This window comes from Ornithodoros turicata, chromosome 10 (genome assembly GCF_037126465.1).
Source record: "Ornithodoros turicata isolate Travis chromosome 10, ASM3712646v1, whole genome shotgun sequence".
NCBI classification, from domain to species: domain Eukaryota; kingdom Metazoa; phylum Arthropoda; class Arachnida; order Ixodida; family Argasidae; genus Ornithodoros; species Ornithodoros turicata.
This window is the reverse complement of record NC_088210.1, coordinates 33,838,275-33,857,468: the sequence shown is the minus strand read 5'-3', so window position 1 is coordinate 33,857,468 and position 19,194 is coordinate 33,838,275. Positions and strand designations below refer to the sequence as shown.

Here is a 19,194-nt window from a genome sequence, read left to right as displayed (position 1 = left end):
ATCTATCGTGCGCGGGTGAAATGTTCCTTTCGTTTACAAGCAGCAGTTGACGGCATTGAGCTCACCTTGACATCATGGACAATACACAATACAAGTTGACAATACATGGATTATCGCGCAATAATCATACACTCGCTTCTCTATCCCACAGGGAGCATTATCCCTAGTAACACAAAATGTTGCCAGAACATTGTTGCAATGTTGCCCCCAAACGTTGTCAAAACGTGGCTAATGTCCTTTTGAAGCCACATCATAGTAACGTTAGATGCGAACATTGCTCCAACATTGCCACAATATTTAAATTACCTTTGCTGCCATTAAAATGATACTGCCACACAATGACAACATGTTTTCAACATTGTTCCAACGTTGCTGCAATGTTACTGGCAGCAATATTCGGTAAACGTTTTAGTGTGACGTTGTGGCGACGTTGCTGTGCAGAGAAAAATGTTGACCAACATCTAACAATGGTGCCACAATATTGTTGAATATTGCAAAAACATTGCTCCACTATTTACAACATTCGCAACGTTGCTGCAACGTTGTGGCAACAATATGTGTTACTAGGGATATGTTAGCCGTCTTTGATCCTCAAATGGGGATGGTACCGGTGTGGTGCGGAAACAAAGATGGCGCTCCTGCTCTCCTTTGGACCTGAGTGTCGATACTCTGCAGCGAAGCTTATTTAGTGACTCTATGTGTCGCTTGCCCCAACACTTTTACGGGGTGTAGTTCCGTATCGGGACCACTCGTTTTTAAAAATTACTGAAACGGTTAGGAAAGTAAATATTGCATAGAAGTGGAAGAAGATCATATACTGAATCTAAAAATGTAAGAATTATAAAATTCTGTGGACTAGAAGTTTTTTTATATGCATTTAAACAACCCCATCTGATTCACTTTTAGCGCAGGAGAAACACGGGAATGCTAAGCCTAACGGATTCGAAACTTGCCGTCTTGCGAAAGGTAGGGTCGTCGAAATGGGCTAAATCACCTCACTTTAGTGAGGTTGGGTTAAGTTAGGTTCTACAGATTGGGGGGGGGGGGGTCTGGGGGGGCGCCGCCCCCCCAGGCACGCACTAGGCGGTGCGGGCGTCGAGACTGTGCCTCGGGTTAGGTCAGTAAGGTCCTCAGCCAAGATGGCGGATCGCCATCAAGAAACCGACGATAAAATTTAATTTTTATACATTTTACGCAATATACGAGGGACATTCCTGTTGAATTTCGTTACTAATTACTTCCTCTTTCACGTAAAAGCGTTAGATTTTTGTTTTTATTCGTTTTTCTTTAAAAAAAGCCAGTGGTCCCGATACGGAACTACATCCCTTTTACGTTTCCTTTTCGCGGGCTATAACCCTGTTTTCAGCAAGCTGCCAAGCATAAATTTCGAAACGTGAACCAACAGTATAAGGAGGAGCTTTAACGATGAAGGATGTTACCTGTGCGTATTGCATGAAGTACACTTGTTCATTGGTCAGACCCAAAACAGGCAACCGAGGCTCTGTTCCATGCTCCGATACCCAACGTTTGTAGGACTAAAGGGCGTAAGGACGACCATATTAGTCAGTATTCACTGCCTGCATCCTGAAAGACGAAATAAATAGATGTCCAGTGTCACTTACATGATATGCTATATTAACGGCCGTTGAGTCACAGACGTTCTCCTCCAGCGTCGTGTTACCGTTCACCTGAAAAAAAAAAGTGAATGTTTGGGAGGGTTTCTAGTCACATCAGCGTCGTCACTCAGGTGGACGTGTCTCATGTCTACAGGTTTCATGTTAGCTGCAATCATTTCCCGAGTTCTTGAATTCGCAGAACGGCGATTCGTAATAGCGGACGAATTCTGACTATATATGTCCACGTACACTCTTAAAAATGAACTTCACCGCATAGCACGCTCCTAGCCAACCATCATCTCGAATGACAACGTTCTCGCCTCTGATTTGCTGAAAACGGTAGGCGGAGCCTATTCTGTGCCGTGCATAATTGACACAAAATAGGCTCCGCCTCCCGTTTTCAGGAAATCAGGGGCGAGAATGTTGTCATTCGGGATGATCGTTGGCTACGAGCGTGCTATGTGGTGAAGTTCATTTTTAAGAGTGTAGCGAAGGGGAGAAAGGAGGCAATAAGCAGGCCTTCTGTATCTACGTGGCGTTGGCTGAACGATACCATACACCGCCTCACGTCAGCGGTTTGACTACAACCGTCTCTGCTTGCGCAGATAGTGACCGTGTTGCATGCAAGTCAAGTCTGACGGGGAATGTACGCACATTCCGAAAACCCTCTCATTCCATTCTCGAGCCCTCGCAGTCTTGAAATTGAACTTCACCGCACAGCACGCTCCTAGCCAACCATCATCTCGAATGATATCGTTATCTGCCCTGATTTGTTGTAAACGAGAGGCGTACGCCTTTTTTGTGACGCTTATACTGTTAATAATTGTCACAAGAAAGGTGTACGCCTCCCGTTTTCAACAGGTCAGGGCAGATACGATACACCCTAAAAACAGATGGTGGTGGTGATGGTGAAAGGGCTTGCCTAAAAACAGAACTTCACCGAATAGCACGCTGTGGGGCAACCACTGCGAAGAATGATAGGATTATCGCTTCTGACTCGAAGGGAGAGGGGGGCGTACGCCTTTTTGTGGCTAACTGCCACACAAAGGCGTACGCCCACCTCTCTCTTCGAATCAGAAGCGATAATTTTATCATTCTTCGCAGTGGTTGGCGCACAGCGTGCTATGCGGTGAAGTTCTGTTTTCAGAGTGGGTACTGCAGAAGTGCGGGGCAGATCTTTTGCCTCGCATCATTGGCGTAGCCAGAGGGGGGGGGGGGGGATCAAACTCTCCCCCCAAAAATGGTAAATTTGTGGGAGGGAAAGGAAGGGAAATCCTTCTCTCCCATGTAAAGTGCCCTCCCGAAATAGCCGCTGCCTCGCATTACGTGTTTTCATTTCTTCTATAGAGTACGCGTTACTTCTATCGTTGCTCGGGCAAGGGTGAATACTCACGTATGTTCCTGGGTCGTTTAACGGAAATTTGGAGAACTGTTCGACGAAACATTCCGCTCGGTGGCGCAACTGCTCGACCGCTTCGTCTGACCACCATGTGCTCATGTTTCCGTGTCTGTCGTACTTCTTACCTGAAACGTTCACCCGCCTTAAGTGTCACGGAGCAATGAACTGGAAAATAATTCACGCCGATACAACTGTGTACAGCGCTTCTTGCGGGCAAGCATTGCCTCGAATAGTAGGCACATGGCAGGGGCGGATTTAAGGGTCTGTCAAGGGGGGGGGCGGCCTTAAGGAAATTTCGTGCTGTGCGGCACAGCATCATCCAGAAGATAGGGTTTTTACAATGGGAACACAGCCGTATGGGGGGGGGGCGATCGCCCCCCCCCCCTGCCTCCCTTAAATCCGCCCCTGGCACATGGACACCAAGGAGTTTGTGCGGAGTAGGTCTCGCTACAGAATTCTACGAGATACATGAATGGAGCTTACCAAATCCAGCAAAGCCGTGCGTAATTTCGTGACCGATTACTACTCCTAAGGTTCCATAGTTCAGATACCTGAAAAAGCAACGGTGACACTGAGTGCACAAGGCGGTAACCTCATTATGTCGAATAAACGACGATAAGATAAGCCACGACAGATAAACATAAGGTTGCCCGCGAGCCGCACGACATAAGATAAGACACCACATCCCGCGGTTGTACTATACAAGCGGATCATTCTTGTCAGATCACACAGCAGATATCAGCCAAGTACAAACTTTGTTTTCTTTAAGGTGTTTAGGAGAGGTTAGCCGAGAGAAAGCTGGCTTATTACTCCCGCTACCTGGAACTTACTGCGGTCGGTTGAGGCGAAGCATTGGAGAACGCAAGATTCCCAGAGGATACACTAAATGAAGAGAGAAAAAAAAGTGAGCTCGATAATGTTCGGTGCATTCACACGTAAGGCAGTTTCAGCAAATGATCGCTAACGTCCCCGTCAGATACGGGCCGAGGACGGCCGGCTAACCTGATGACAGCGCCGTCTTCCGCGAGGGACGTTAAATCGGAATCCTAATGATTCATTAGCTGCAGTAGATGCAGTATTTTTTTTTATTCGCGTTAGCACAGTCAAGCCACAATTAGCGGTGGAGAGAGGTCCCAAGGAAGGTGCGGGAGAAAGGGGGGTTAGTACGCTATGCGCGTCTACAGGGCCGACTTCAGGGAGAACTGTGACGGCATCCGCCTCAAATGTCCTTAGGAAAAAAAAAAAAAGAAAGGAAAACTCGGCTGGTGGTCGATCCTACACTCTTAAAAATGAACTTCACCACATAGCACGCTCCTAGCCAACCATCATCCCGAATGACAACGTTCTCGCCCCTGATTTGTTGAAAACGGGAGGAGGAGCCTATTTGGTGCCGTGCATAATGGCACAAAATAGGCTCCTCCTCCCGTTTTCAGCAAATCAGGGGCGAGGACGTTGTCATTCGGGATGATGGTTGGCTAGGAGCGTGCTATGTGGTGAAGTTCATTTTTAAGAGTGTACCACCTCAGTATTCGGCATGAGCTTGAAGCTATACCTCCAACGAGCACATATATACATATAAAATCAAATCAAGTCAAATCAATATACTGTATATCCCGCATTATAGGTTTGGCAGGTAGTAGACGCCTATTGAGACAGTTTGCTAGAATTCGCTACAACGTACCGGCACCGTGTGCGGTACACTCGCAATGCAATCTGGGTACTCACTGGCGTAGTTGCCTCGAAAGTCGTAAAACGCGTTCACAATAAGAGGATTCGTGACCCAATCTCTGAAACACACATTAAAACATGTAAAACATAAATTATAAAAATAGTATTCCAAATCCAAAGATCAGAATAATAACTACGACGAGTAAGTAGCGTCATTAAAGACACCCTACCTATCTTTGTCGACAGGTTTTGTAAGTTTTTTCAGTTCTTTTGTGACCTCGTACCGTTGCAACTGAAGAACGTTCATCAAGAAATGATCTTCGTTCACTTGTAACTGGAAAGACACCCTCATTAGATATATAATGTGGTCGATACACTACGTTCACTGTAACTCGGTGTGCAGCAGGTGCGAAACATAGACGCACTTGATAGAGATTGTTATTTCATTAGAAACTTTTAGAATAAGGCATCTCGAAGAGGATGGGAGCTGTCACTGCGCGTAAGCAGAACGCAATAACGTGTTTTCGGGGCACAAAGCTATTTTTCGAAAATAGCGTGCGCGGTGTGCCCGCGGTGTCACTTCCAGAGAGTGGTATTCACGTACACTCTTAAAAATGAACTTCACCGCATAGCACGCTCCTAGCCAACCATAATCTCGAATGGTATCGTTATCTGCCCTGATTTGTTGAAAACGGGAGGCGTGCGCCTTTTTTGTGACACTTATGCTGTCCATAATTGTCACAAAAAAGGCGTACGCCTACCGTTTTCAACAAATCATGGAAGATAACGATATCATTCGAGATTATGGTCGGCTACACTCTTAAAAATGAACTTCACCACATAGCACTCTCCTAGCCAACCATCATCCCGAATGACAACGTTCTCGTCCCCTATTTGTTGAAAACGGGAGGAGGAGCCTATTTTGTGCCGTGCATAATGGCCACAAAATAGGCTCCTCCTCCCGTTTTCAGCAAATCAGAGGCGAGAACGTTGTCATTCGGGATGATGGTTGGCTAGGAGCGTGCTATGTGGTGAAGTTCATTTCTAAGAGTGTAGGAGCGTGCTATGCGGTGAAGTTCATTGTTAAGAGTGTAGAATGTCACGCTGGACTCGTATCAAATACATTAAGAGTCACATGACACGAAGAATCTACGCGGGTACTTACCCCATTATATTCTTCATCCAGTTGATTAGAGTCGAGAATAAATTTTGGGAAGCCCACTTTTTGACCCATCGCTTGAACCTAGAAAGTAAGGAAAAATCCTCAATATTGTCGTTGTCAAAACTCAATAAATGTTGATGTTGATGAAGAAAAATACTGGTATTGAAAAAAATACTCTGCCGTCCGAATATCAAAAGCGTACACTCTTAAAAATGAACTTCACCGCATAGCACGCTGCTATCCAACCATCATCTCGAATGATATCGTTATCTGCCCTGATTTGTTGAAAACGGCAGGCGTACGCCATTTCTGTGACAATTATGAACAGCATAAGTGTCACAGAAAAGGCGTACGCCTCCCGTTTTCAACAAATCAGGGCAGATAACGATATCATTCGAGATGATGGTTGGCTAGGAGCGTGCAATGCGGTTAAGTTCATTTTTAAGAGTGTACGCGTCGCGTGCAACACGAATACAATGCTGTATTTTTCCTCATCAACATCAACGAATACATTATTGATTTGTCTTTGCGGACATCAAGTATTCCTCTGCGTGAAATTTTTCATAATGTTTTTCGCCAAACCAATCCAATTTACTGCGGAATTTACGTGATGCTCTGTACTAATCTAATTCAAGATTTTTCACTGTTTATTACATCATCATCACCTTATTGCGGTCACCAATCCACTCCAAACGGAAATTTGCCACAAAGTTATTCATCCGATACAATCCAGCCGGAGGTAGTCGACAACGTTTTTGCACGAATCCATCCAAAAATTTCTAGTGATTGATTGATTGATTGACTGATTTGTAAAAGAAAAAAATTGAGATGTTAGTCCTGAGTCACTCCGGACTGGCTACTCCAGGACGCGTTATTCAGAAAAGGAAGGGAAAGTACTCAAATCCATGCACTTTGAAACGGACTCTCCTACACTCTTAAAACTGAACTTCACCGCATAGCACGCTCCTAGCCAACCATCATCTGGAATGATATCGTTATCTGCCCCGATTTGTTGAAAACGGGAGGCGTACGCCTTTTCTGTGACAATTATGAACAGCATAAGTGTCACAAAAAGGCGTACGCCTCCCGTTTTCAACAAATCAGGGCAGATAACGATATCATTCGAGATTATGGTTGGCTAGGAGCGTGCTATGCGGTGAAGTTCATTTTTAAGAGTGTACTGTTGCTTTTGGCGCCAAGTTTCCAAATTAAAAAAAAAAATCGTGTTCTGTATAGGAATCCAATGCGGATTGTTAGTTTTTTTTATTTATATTGTTAGTTAGTTAGTTAGTTTTTTCGCTCCGCTGCAGGATCGATTAAACATCTATTTTTAAGGATTCACTATCATAGGTTCAAGATAAAAAGCAGCTACTCGTATAATTGCTTCGGTTATTTTCGCATAAAATCCTGCGTTTATCGCTCGCCTTAACGCCGGTTTTTTTTTTTTGTTTAATTTGTTAGGATTGTTGATTGATTTGTATATTTACGTAAAAGACCACGTGCCTTTTCTCTGCAGATATCCCGTGTTCTCTCGTCGAGGAACGCTTGCCTGGGTAAAGTCTCTTCGGCGTACGTGTGTTTGATCTCTTTGATGAGTTTGCCGACCTGCACAGGCACAACAAACAGTCTGTACAAACAACAAGGGTGGCCCAAGAATGTTTGCGCAGGAAACATTTACGAGGTAATCTTCAGTTCTCCACCGGAGACATTAGCGAATATTAGTGACAGGTGTAATACAGTCAAACTCCTTTATAGCGAACACCTTTTTAACGAAAATACCACTACAACAAATTTTTTTTGTGGTCCCGCTGGAGCCTATAGGTCCAATAATGGACATCCTTTTTAACGAAAATACCTTTACTGCGATTTTTTTTTTTGCTGTCCCCTGAGCTTCGTTGTAAAGGAGTTTGACTGTATTTCGAATTGTCCGCTATGCGCATAACGAATCCGAAACTATATGGAGTTTTGTAGCTTCTTTCGAAAATCAATTGTACCAAAGACGTTAACGAAAGGCAAAAACTACTTCCAATCCAGCTCGCGGTGGTAAGTGCCCAATGCAAACTCGTGTCCCTTTGCAGAAAAGTGAATAACAAAAAAAAAAAAAAAAAGAAAAAAAAAAGCGGTCTGACAAATCAAACATAAACATCCCTATATAGACAGTGCGAGTCACGTTTTGTATTCTATCCCCTTGACTTGCGGCAGAATTTATATAGGAGGTACACTCTTAAAAATGAACTTCACCACATAGCACGCTCCTAGCCAACCACCATCCCGAATGACAACGTTCTCGCCCCTGATTTGTTGAAAACGGGAGGAGGAGCCTATTTTGTGCCGTGCATAATGGCACAAAATAGGCTCCTCCTCCCGTTTTCAACAAATCTAGGGCGAGAACGTTGTCATTCGGGGTGATGGTTGGCTAGGAGCGTGCTATGTGGTGAAGTTCATTTTTAAGAGTGTAGATGTCGAACTGACAGGTGTTGAACATTAGGTTAAGGGACCATGTGGCCTCTCTGTGAAAAATAACATTCCTAGCTGTACATTGCATTCCGTGTAAATGCACTTTTCTCGTTAAAAACACAACAATAAAAGCAAGGTTCAAACATCAAGGAACTATAGAGACGTATATGAAGCTGCCTTTATCGCTTCCCTGGGTCTGACGTGTGTGTGTGTGAGTGCACCGTTTCATTAGCATCTTATCATCATCAACAACGACAATACACCTATGATGATCAATGGGAAAATCAGAAGTTGCATATTTTCATGGAAACGTGCTATAGATGTCAAGAAAATTTGGGTCTTTTGCCTGTACCCGGTTATTGCTTAATTTCTTAATTCTTATTAATTAATTGCTTATAATTGCGTGTAATTTCTTCAAAAGTGACTCGTGTCATAGTAAAGAGTGGTAGTGGCGACTAAGTTGTCGTCATGTCAGGTTGTTCCGTCCCGTGTTTCTCGTTGCTGCGTATCGTTGTACAACTACCAACTATATACCCCACATTTCTACCCTACACTCTTAGAAATGAACTTCACCGCATAGCACGCTCTTAGCCAACCATCATCTCGAATGATATCGTTATCTGCCCTGATTTGTTGAAAACGGGAGACGTATACGCTTTTTTTTGTGACAATTACGAACAGCATAAGTGTCACAAAAATGGCGTACGCCTCCCGTTTTCAACATATCAGGGCAGGTAACGATATCAGTCGAGATGATGGTTGGCTAGGAACGTGCTATATGCGGCGAAGTTCATTTCTAAGAGTGTAATATACACTCTGAAAACAGAACTTCACCGCATAGCACGCTGTGCTCCAACCATTGCCAAGAATGATAGGGTTACCGCTTCTGATTCGAGTAGAGAGGGGCGTACGCCTTTTTGTGTCAATTTTCATATATCCAAATCGCCACAAAAAGGCGTACGCCCACCTCTCTCTTTGAATCAGGAACGAGAATCCTATCATTCGTGGCAATGGTTGACTAAGAGCGTGCTATGCGGTGAAGTTCATTTCTAAGGGTGTATAATATGTATAATAATATATGTATAATATAATGCTTTCTGTTCCGTGTCTCTGGTTTTATCGTCGTTTTACAATGTACCAACTCGCCTGCACCCTTGCTCTTCTACCAGTATAATATACTTAGCATATTAGTCAGTCTGCACGTTCTGCACGTCAGTCTGCACGTCAGATGCACAATGTGCATCACGCCGTTCCGCTTGAATCACCTCAATATCCGTCTCTTCAGCCGGAAAGTCCGATCGAACGAAGAGCGAGGCGAGTGCGAGACCAAAGCCATCGCTGAGGAGACGGAGGCACTCTTTCCACCTTGCGAGGAACGTGCGCTCGTCCTGGGCGCCGGGCACTCGCCGCCGGAAGTCGCCGTACAGACGCCGGAAGTGCACGTCCAGGTACGGCATATAGGACGCCACGAAGCGCCAAGACAGGTAATTGGCTACCGTCCTGCGAGTGACACGTCACACGTTAGGCGAGCACTTTCAGCAGCACCACCACCTCCACTATATACACTCTTAAAAATGAACTTCACTGCATAGCACGCTCCTAGCCAACCATAATCTCGAATGATATCGTTATCTGCCCTGATTTGTTGAAAACGGGAGGCGTACGCCTTTTTTGTGACACTTATGCTGTTCATAATTGTCACAAAAAAGGCGTACGCCTACCGTTTTCAACAAATCCGGGCAGATAACGATATCATTCGAGATTATGGTTGGCTAGGAGCGTGCTATGCGGTGAAGTTCATTTTTAAGAGTGTAGATTTTGTTATCCGCGGTTTCACCTAAAATGATTAAGAGAGTTATAGCAGATTTGAAGAAATCCGCGATGACGGCTCCGAAAACAATGCAGTTCATGTTATTCTTTTGAAGTGCAGGACTTGGCGTTGCTCAGCTTTGATTGGACAGCTTCTCTTATATAGCATCGTTCTCTTCAAGTGCTTCCAATCTGCTCAAAACTCTCTAGACTCCGAGACAACGTAAGAGCTTCGGTCAATCTCCGAAAGTAATGTACATGCACATTTACATACTCCGCACATGGAGAATGGGGCATATACGGCAAGATTGTGGACGTCAGGCAGGCGAGAAAGCAGAGTCACATGTTTTCTTACCGCGAATACTTCGTGTGTTTGCTCTATACAAGCATGCTGATGTGCTCAAAGTACGCAAAATGGCAACGGTATACTAAGTACGCGCAACCCTGAATGATGGCAGTGCTATCTTCTAGATATAGGCAAAGCGGTCGGCAACGTACGATCGTTGCATTCCCAATAAGAAAGTGACTGTTACCTGGGAGATGTTTTGTTGATGAGTTCGAAGAGACGCCTCATGTAGCTTCCTCCATCGTTCTCCACGGTGACGTTGAGGTTGAGCTCATCGAGACTAAGGCCACCTTGTTCAAGCACACTCTTCAGGAGGAATGTCCAATCCAGCTGCCGGGGAGTCTACTATTAACGGTTGCTTTCAAAGCATCAAACATGTTTCTTAATCGGCCGTGGATTTTCGTCGTGAGACAACCATGATCACGAGCGACGCCATAATGGGGGTTCATTTTGCCCTCCAGAGGGGGTTCTTTAATCTAAGCGCCATCGTTCTCAATCTAAGCGCCACAGTTTTCAATCTAAGCGCCACCGTCTTTAATCTAAGCGCTCAAATCTAAGTACACCGTATTTAACGTCCCTCGCCGTGGAAAGGTGTGTCTAAGCAGCTTTTGTGCCGTGCCACCAAGCTGTTGACTTCTTCGCTCGGATTCGAACCCACAACCTTGAGATCACCATAGGCGGACAAGTTAGCAACCGACTGGCCGAAGATAAATTCGAAAGAGAAAGTGAGTAATGGAAGATGGGTTGAAAGGAATAACCGAGAAGAGAGGGGGAAAAATGGGAGAGAGAGAGAGAGAGACTACTGGACAGCGTGTATAGGCCTTATCTTATCAAACGCTGACGTTACGATCGCGCAAGTGTACGGCAGCGTAAAGCCCAGCGCAACATCTTGGTCGAACGTACCCAAGCAGCACAATGCACTGAAAGTCGAGTGCAATAGGGGTGGACGAGTAGATGAAAGGCCTTGAACAGATTCATGAAACTACAGAACATTGATAAGACACATACCGACCACCCCTAGTGCACTCGACTTCCAGTACATTGTGCTGCTTGGGATAACCAGGAGAAAGATAAGCGACATGAACGACCACGTTGGAGGTTCTCCAGTTGCAAGTCATAAAAGCCTCTTTCAGCGAAGGAGTAGCCGGAGGGACCTCATAAAAGAGCGAGAGCAAATCGATACGGTACAGCTGTTGGCAACATTTATTTATAGCGGAAAAACAAGAGGGAATGCCCTCTGTGGCGACCCACCCTGAGCGGACCACCTGTGAACTCTTCCCCCGCGCAGTGTGTGTGTGTAGTTAACTTAGGAATTGGATTAGCGGACAAAAGAAAATCCAGTGGCAGCCAAGGTATGGTGCAGACTCAGGCTTGTACAAGATACTCACATAAAGTATTTAAGTTATGTTACTGAGTACACTGCAAAAATGTAACGGAGGAGAGTACTAAATACCCAATCCTGAAAGGTATTTAGGATAGAGGTATATTAGGTACTCTTAAACGTAACTCGTCACTTTCAAGGTACTTTGACGCCACAGTTGAAATTCGCTATATCAAAGAAATACGAAGAGCGTGAAGTTTTAAATGGCATAACCGGAAAAAGCTTTATTTGCTCGCAGGAACAACTGCTTTTCGAAATTACTATCAGATAACCTGCCCCGGTAAAAAAAACACACACACACACACACACACACACACACACACACTACTTCCAATACTGAACAGGCGCTCTACAAAATGCGAACGAATGCTCTATACAGAAGTAACAAAATGTACTCCATAATGTAAAAGCCTGAGTCCGGGATCTTCAAAGTAACTTGAAAAATGAGTAGAAGTTACTCGCAAAAGTATTTAAGATAGGTAGCTTAAATACGCTACCCAAGTTACTGTATACAAGTCAGGTCGTGCTGAAGACCGCGAGGCGGTGGGTTCGAATCTTACCACAGGTTGTGCTGTCTGAGGATTTCCCTGTGTTTTCCGGCAGACTGTCCGGACGAAGTCGAACTCTTCACCCTAAAGTCTGCCCAGGACGCACACTAACCCCTCCTGTCCCCCATTCCTTCCTGCTGTCCTCTCTCCATCTGTCTACGTCTGTACGCGTCGCTCATAGCCACATTTGCTTCGCGGCGCTAACACATGATTAAAAACAACACAAAAGAAACACATTGTGAACGTGTCAGGAAATTGCGTGAAGACCTCGGCTTCATCATCAATTACCCTATTTAGTAAGGATAGTTACGTACTGCATTTAGTGGTTACATAACGTTGCTGGGATACACAGCCTAAAAGTACGGTACTTTCTCGATGTACCGTTCAAAGTACGCCCTGATTTCTTTGTACTGTACACGCGTCGGTACACACATTTCGGTGCACAGGTGGGACCGCATACCTCCGGTGCCATGCTTTGCAGCTCCGTAAGTGAAACGGTAACCATGGCAGAGTCGATGGTCAGTGTCTCGTTGCTTCCGCCACTGACGCTGCTGCTGCTCCCGTCATACTCAGACGTGTGCGTTACCTGCAGGTTACAGTCAGGTTTGTAGTTGGGGCACCCCTTTAACACGTCCCCAACCTACATTTGCGAATTCGACTTCGAAGGCGAACAGGTCGTCCATATCCGCGCGGGAGATGGCAGGTTCCGCGCCTAGAAGTCTGACGGCCTGCGTCATGAGGTCTCTATAAAGCCGCACGAACTCTCGACTTCTTTCGTCCGTCGCGTTGAGGTAGTACTCACTTCGGATGACGGGGGAACCGCTGAACATCTATCATCACACGACAGATCATGACACTCGTAAAAGACACACTTACAAGGCGCGATACATTCATGAGAGATTCCAGGGTCAAAGTGCCGCTGCAATGCAGTATACGGTATATTGCTGATAAATTTAGGACTGTTACGAATAGTCATTTTAATACCGAAGGCAAGAGTGGTATGCCCCAGAAAATATGAAGCGAATAACTGAAGTTATTCGCTTGAAGTTACGTAACTGAAGCGAGCATATATACGCGAGGGTGAGTCAAATGAAAACCATGAATGTTCTATTGAACAAGTAAGGTACACATAATGACAACATTTTCCGATGTAGCCTCCGTCACATTCAATATTGGTGTTCCGGCGCTCTGGAAGTGCATGGATACGTCTAGAAAGAAAGGAAAAAGTGTGAGGGCGCAGCCACTCTTGCACCGCGTGTTGCACCTCTTCGTCGACGGCGCCATATTCCTTGCCAACTCTCTTGGTTTCTGGCTGGTGCTAGCGTACCCCAGGTTTCGTCTCCTCGTCAATTTTTCCGAGAAAGATATCACATCCTCCTTCGGTGCACCGTCACAATTCTTGACAGACGTCAGCACGTCATTCTTTCAATTCTGCAGTGAGTTGGCGCGACACCTATCTTGCAGACAACCGCGACATACGTGACTCGTACCCAGATATATGCGTGGCTATTTAATCCATTTTTACGCGACGATTTTCCTTCACGGTGACTTCAACTCCTGCAATCTGCTCTGGTGTCGCCACCCGGTGTGTCTGACCTGGTCGCGTGTGGTGGTGGTGTGGTATTTCTGAGCTCTCTGCCTGCTTGCCTGGCGGCATGTTGCTCGGGGGAGATCTTGCGTCCTGGGCCGACTTCACAGGGAACTGTGCCGACATTTGTCTTAAAGCTGTTTGAGGAAAACCCAGGGAAAGTACCCAGAGAGCAGAGCCGGCACCGTGACTCAGTGACTACGGTGATGGCATTCCAGTGATGGACTGAGGGGTGACCTGGTCGCGGCGAATCTGTCACTGAATCCACTCCGTCTCAGAACTATACTTCGTCCACTTGTGGCAGTGACAAACATGCATCACCACACTGAACAGTCATTCGTCGGTGAATCTGGATTGATTGATTGATTGATTATTTAAAAGAATCTGATGTTTTTGGTTTAGACCCTTTACTGCTCAGGAAACGAATGACCGAACACTCTTTGGTGCGTGTAGCACGTGGCGCTGTCATCTTGACACTATCGCTGCGTTGCAGTATGATGTCTCTACATCATACTGCTACCTGTCGGTCTCTCTTCAAACCGAAAGTAACAATCTTTCCAACTTACAGCACAGTTGACGGAAAGTTGGAGTACGTGACAGTGTTGCGAATTTTTATCTTTCAATGTTTTCAATTGACTCGCCCCCGTATAAGCATACGGATCTTCGTATGACAGCACTCACTTTGTGGGTACTTGGGACTTGGAAGTGTCCCAAACTGGGTTTGTGATTTCAAAACGGTTTCCTCTAATGGGGTGCTCCCTGGATGGTATTTTGCGTTTTCACTGCCCTTTCTGTGAGGGAGCTCGCACGACAACACTCACTTTGTTGGTACTTTCCGTTGTGCTCTTTTCAAGGTCACGCGTGCAGCCGTACCGAACCGTATCAACCGGAAACAAACGGAACGCTTCCGATTTTACAATTGCACACTCTTAAAAATGAACTTCACCGCATAGCACGCTCCTAGCCAACCATCATGTCGAATGATATCGTTATCTGCCCTTATTTGTTGAAAACCAGGGGCGTACGCCTTTTCTGTGACAATTATGAACAGCATAAGTGTCACAAAAATGGCGTACGCCTCCCGTTTTATACAAATCAGGGCAGATAGCAATATCATTCGAGACGACGGTTGGCTAGGAGCGTGCTATGCGGTGAAGTTCATTTTTAAGAGTGCAGGGTAATTTTGTGCGGTGGGCTTCAAAAACGGGAAAAAAGAGGACACTCAAACTAGGATAAAAACAATTATTAGTGCGTGCACATAAATACCAACATGATTGATTGATTGATTGATTTTAAAACCAACCATTTTTGCTATAGGGTAAGAATGTGGCAATGACCTGTAGCACGTAGACGGGGTTGCTGGCATTTCGGTCGTCCTGTCCTACGTGAAGCTGAAAGAAGGGTTCTACATTGTGCAGCCGGAGTCTGGCCAGACGTCGCTCTAGGTTCAACTGGCTCGGGTTCCATGAGGAACCCTGTAGGACGGGCCAGGAGCCGATACCCCCGTCGTCGTCTCGCAGGAGACCCCGAAGAATGTCTACGGAACCTTCTTCCACGCTGCCTGCGAAACAATGACGGGTCAAAATGTCACAAAGACATCACCCAGCCTTCAAGTCAGCGTCGGAAACCCCCTAGGTGACCCGCATGGACACTTCGGGTAATCTGCTTTTTTGTGATCGTTATAAGCGGGTGATCGTTATAAGTGGGTGATCTGTCTTTCGTGATCGTTATACGTATGAACAATCGTTAGTATGAGGACAGTCGTTATAAATGGGAAATTGTTATGAGCAGTCGTGCGTTATAAGGGCGCAACGATGCATTTCTTATGTATAACCAGTGTTGTACGTAGCGCCGTTACTAGTAGCGGCGCTACCGTATCCGTTACTTTTTTCGGTAGCGGAGTAGAGATCGCGCTACTTTTTTAAACTGGTAACGAAAGAAGTACTTCCGGAGCGCTACCGCTACTTTCCGAGCTGGGGTTTGCGACAACACGACTTCGACCTATCATCAAACCTCCACTCTGCCTGCCTTCGATCAAGCTGCCCGATATCACAACTCATTCTGGGGAGAGCGGGCAAATAGCCGAAAGGAGGGCACAGAGGCCGTTATCTTACAAAGAGGATGTGTCATCCACGTGTTCCCTATTTGGGATGAACCTTCTTGATTGGTGCATTGTCGGAGTTGTCTGCAAACTGACGTCACTCCATTCTGGAGCCGTCCTCGCTAGCTATGAGTCATGACATTCCACATGACATTGCACCACGTACGCTTAGGTGCTTGACAGTTGCCATTTCTTGTCCGCTGCAATGGAGAGACCATGGCCTGCTACAGTACAAAACAGTAGCGTGGTGTTCAGATGTCTACTATGCGCCTCGGTGGGAAAGCTTTATCTGTGCGTCAAGGAAGTCAACGTTCAATTTGAAAAAGCACACCATGGTATGTTTACCAACTTCTCGTTCCGGGCAATCCGAGTTCTTTTTGTGACAAAGCTGTTGAGCCTTTTATCGGTAGACATGCTTTGTGCTTTATTTGCTTTAGAGGAAGAGAAAAAGATATGCAGGATACCGAGTAGGCTTTAGTAAATCTGTAAAAAAACGGTTTTCAAAATTTTAGCCTTCAGGCAACCTACGTGTAACCTCCATTGGACGTCGATTTATTATTTTGAGATATTGTTTCATTTTATTATTTATTATTTTAAGACGTTTGAGGTACGTCATCAACGATACTGTTTCTTTCTTTCCTAAAAAGTAGCGCATGAAGTATCGCGTTACTATTTACGGGTAACGGTAGCGGTATTCCGCTACTTTTAGGTACGTGTAACGCTATCGGGATTTCGTTACTTTTTGCTCAGGTAGCGCGTATCGGTATTGCGCTACCTTTTTCGTGTAGCGGGTACAACACTGTGTATAACCTCCCTGAGTACTTTGTACGTGTAAATGGAAGGGAGCCAAATTCGTATTATTGAAATCGCGGGCATTCTGGCAGTATCCGTGTCACCATGTCTTTTGAGTACACGCAAGATCTCACTCTATCGAATAAATCTCGAATCGACCCGAAACCCCCTGCAACATACGTGCATCTGGTATGATAAAAAAAATAAAATTAAAAATCTACTATCGCTGTACAAGGCATCAAAACTGGAAGTACACACCAAACAATAGATCCGTTCTATTAGGCCGTATTGTATAGGTCTGCTCTTTTTTCGTGACTTTTTTGTTGTTGTTTTGTTTCATTTCAATAGCACCCGCTTTTTACAGTCCACGTTTTAGAGAGGCATTTAACTGGGAAAAACCGCCTCCCCCCCCTAAATACACGTTTTCATCAAACTTCCCCACTTCATCGTCAAAATATAATTGTTGTTGTTGTTGTTGTTCTAATCTAATCAGTGGGTACATCCTGGACACACAAAATATAGACCATGCAAAAATGAATACTCACTGGTGTTCATGCATGACTGGTAGAGACCTCTTACTTTTCCGACAGCGGTGCTTTCGTTCATGGCCGATGGTTCCTCTAGCAATTCTGGTAACATGGAAAAGTGAATGGACGATTTCCGTGTATACTACGTCACATGTAACGCGCGTTTTACGAATTAAATTGAATTGAATTGAAATTTATTTACCATGAGCTATTATGTACATGGAAGGCGGCAGGGCAAAAAGTTGCTTAAGCAACTTGACAAGGCCCCGAATCGCATTGCAATTGAGAGTCAATGGCGAATACTAACAAAGAGGTGTTTGTTTGTTTGTTTGTTTGCAAGGAAAAAAAGAGGAGAAATGATGATGATGATGATGGGAGAGATTCAACTCGTGTCCCGACTAGTTCTGCTACTCCTAGCATAAATTAACGTTTAACGTGGCACATTGTATTAGTTTTCCTATAGGAATCAACGTCCATTTGGCAATCAATGTAAACGTATCATTTACTCGTACAAATTATTATTAAGTTGTTTCACATAAAGAGAACGTGAAGAATACGGACGAGTTTACTGAGGTTTAACAATTATTTTGAAGCATTTTAGAACACGACCGATGATTACATTAACGGATTTCATAAAGTCTCCGTGTTAGCACCACGAAGTATAACCGTGGAGTTCTGACAGCTTGTAGAAGGCGCTGCTGGGAAGCCCAACTAGCCCTTACTTAGCCAAGCATTGCGACCACAAGCCGTGTATACAAAGCTGTACAGAATGTGAGAGGACAGCAGGAATGTGCGGGAGATGGGTAGACTTGGGTATTATGCGTCCTGGGCCGACTTCAGGAGGAGCAGTGCCCTTACGGCTTGCATAATAAAAAAGAAGAACAAGAGGAAATCAGTACAGTGAATCCTCGTTATTATGACCGTGGTCGTTCCCGAAAATTTTGGTCATAACGCGCAATTGTCATATTAACGGGGGGAGAGGGAATTTGCAGAAATGTCATTGTATTGTTCTCCAGGAGTATGGCCGTAAAGCGCGTATGTCAGATTATCGGGGGTCATATTAACGAGGGTTCACTGTACAGTGAACCCTCGTTATTATGACCACGGTCGTTCCCGAAAATTTTGGCCATAATGCCGAATTGTCATATTAACGGGGGGGATTTGCAGAGGTTTTACTGCATTGTTCCCCAGGAGTATGGCCGTAAAGCGCGTATGTCAGATTATCGGGGGTCATATTAACGAGGGTTCACTGTTATATGTCTTACTCTGTAGGCGCACAAATATGTCGTCTTGCATGGAGACGAGGACAGTAGCATGGTAGTGGTCGTCGGGGACTGCGTGACTGTGCGCGAATCCTCCGCACGCAAACGCGTCGAAGTCCACGCATGGGTCGGCTGACAGGTTGGCTCGATCCAGGATACCCGTGGCTGCGTACGAACACCGAAGAATAAAGAAAGAGGCAGACGTCATATAGACTTCCGTTGTATACCCGCACTTCCCTCTCCCGCGCGGCAAAATAACGGCATAGGTCACGTGACGTGGCACCAGTAAAGGGCCCGTTGTATAAGAGGGGCCTATTTGAAACGCGGTAGATGTCCCGTCCTCTGCTTTATTTCAATATGAAACTTATTTGCTTTTATTTGCGAAGTTCGAGGACTCGGATCGACAAGTATCACACTCTTAGAAATGAACTCCACCACATAGCACGCTCCTAGCCAACCATCATCTCGAATGATATCGTTATCTGCCCTGATTTGTTGAAAACGGGGGGCGTACGCCTTTTTTGTGACAATTATGAAC

At 45.3% G+C, this 19,194-nt stretch overlaps 1 protein-coding gene across 4 annotated transcripts in view; it reads right to left on the bottom strand.

Moving 5' to 3' along the window:
* The window catches only part of LOC135369978 (neprilysin-1-like), a 63,849-nt gene that overhangs the window by 12,326 nt on the left and 32,329 nt on the right, over positions 1-19,194 (bottom strand). For all 4 annotated transcript variants that reach the window (XM_064603612.1, XM_064603610.1, XM_064603611.1 and 1 more), the window contains 16 exons: positions 18,660-18,821; positions 17,413-17,496; positions 15,312-15,535; positions 13,031-13,216; positions 12,847-12,972; positions 10,645-10,787; positions 9,568-9,802; positions 7,349-7,450; positions 5,849-5,926; positions 4,914-5,017; positions 4,741-4,802; positions 3,846-3,897; positions 3,499-3,566; positions 3,010-3,140; positions 1,623-1,688; positions 1,440-1,535 (listed from right to left, as the gene is read on the bottom strand). In XM_064603612.1, the coding sequence (XP_064459682.1) occupies positions 1,440-1,535; positions 1,623-1,688; positions 3,010-3,140; positions 3,499-3,566; positions 3,846-3,897; positions 4,741-4,802; positions 4,914-5,017; positions 5,849-5,926; positions 7,349-7,450; positions 9,568-9,802; positions 10,645-10,787; positions 12,847-12,972; positions 13,031-13,216; positions 15,312-15,535; positions 17,413-17,496; positions 18,660-18,821 (1,919 nt within the window). The remainder of the gene's footprint in view (positions 1-1,439; positions 1,536-1,622; positions 1,689-3,009; positions 3,141-3,498; positions 3,567-3,845; positions 3,898-4,740; positions 4,803-4,913; positions 5,018-5,848; positions 5,927-7,348; positions 7,451-9,567; positions 9,803-10,644; positions 10,788-12,846; positions 12,973-13,030; positions 13,217-15,311; positions 15,536-17,412; positions 17,497-18,659; positions 18,822-19,194) is intronic.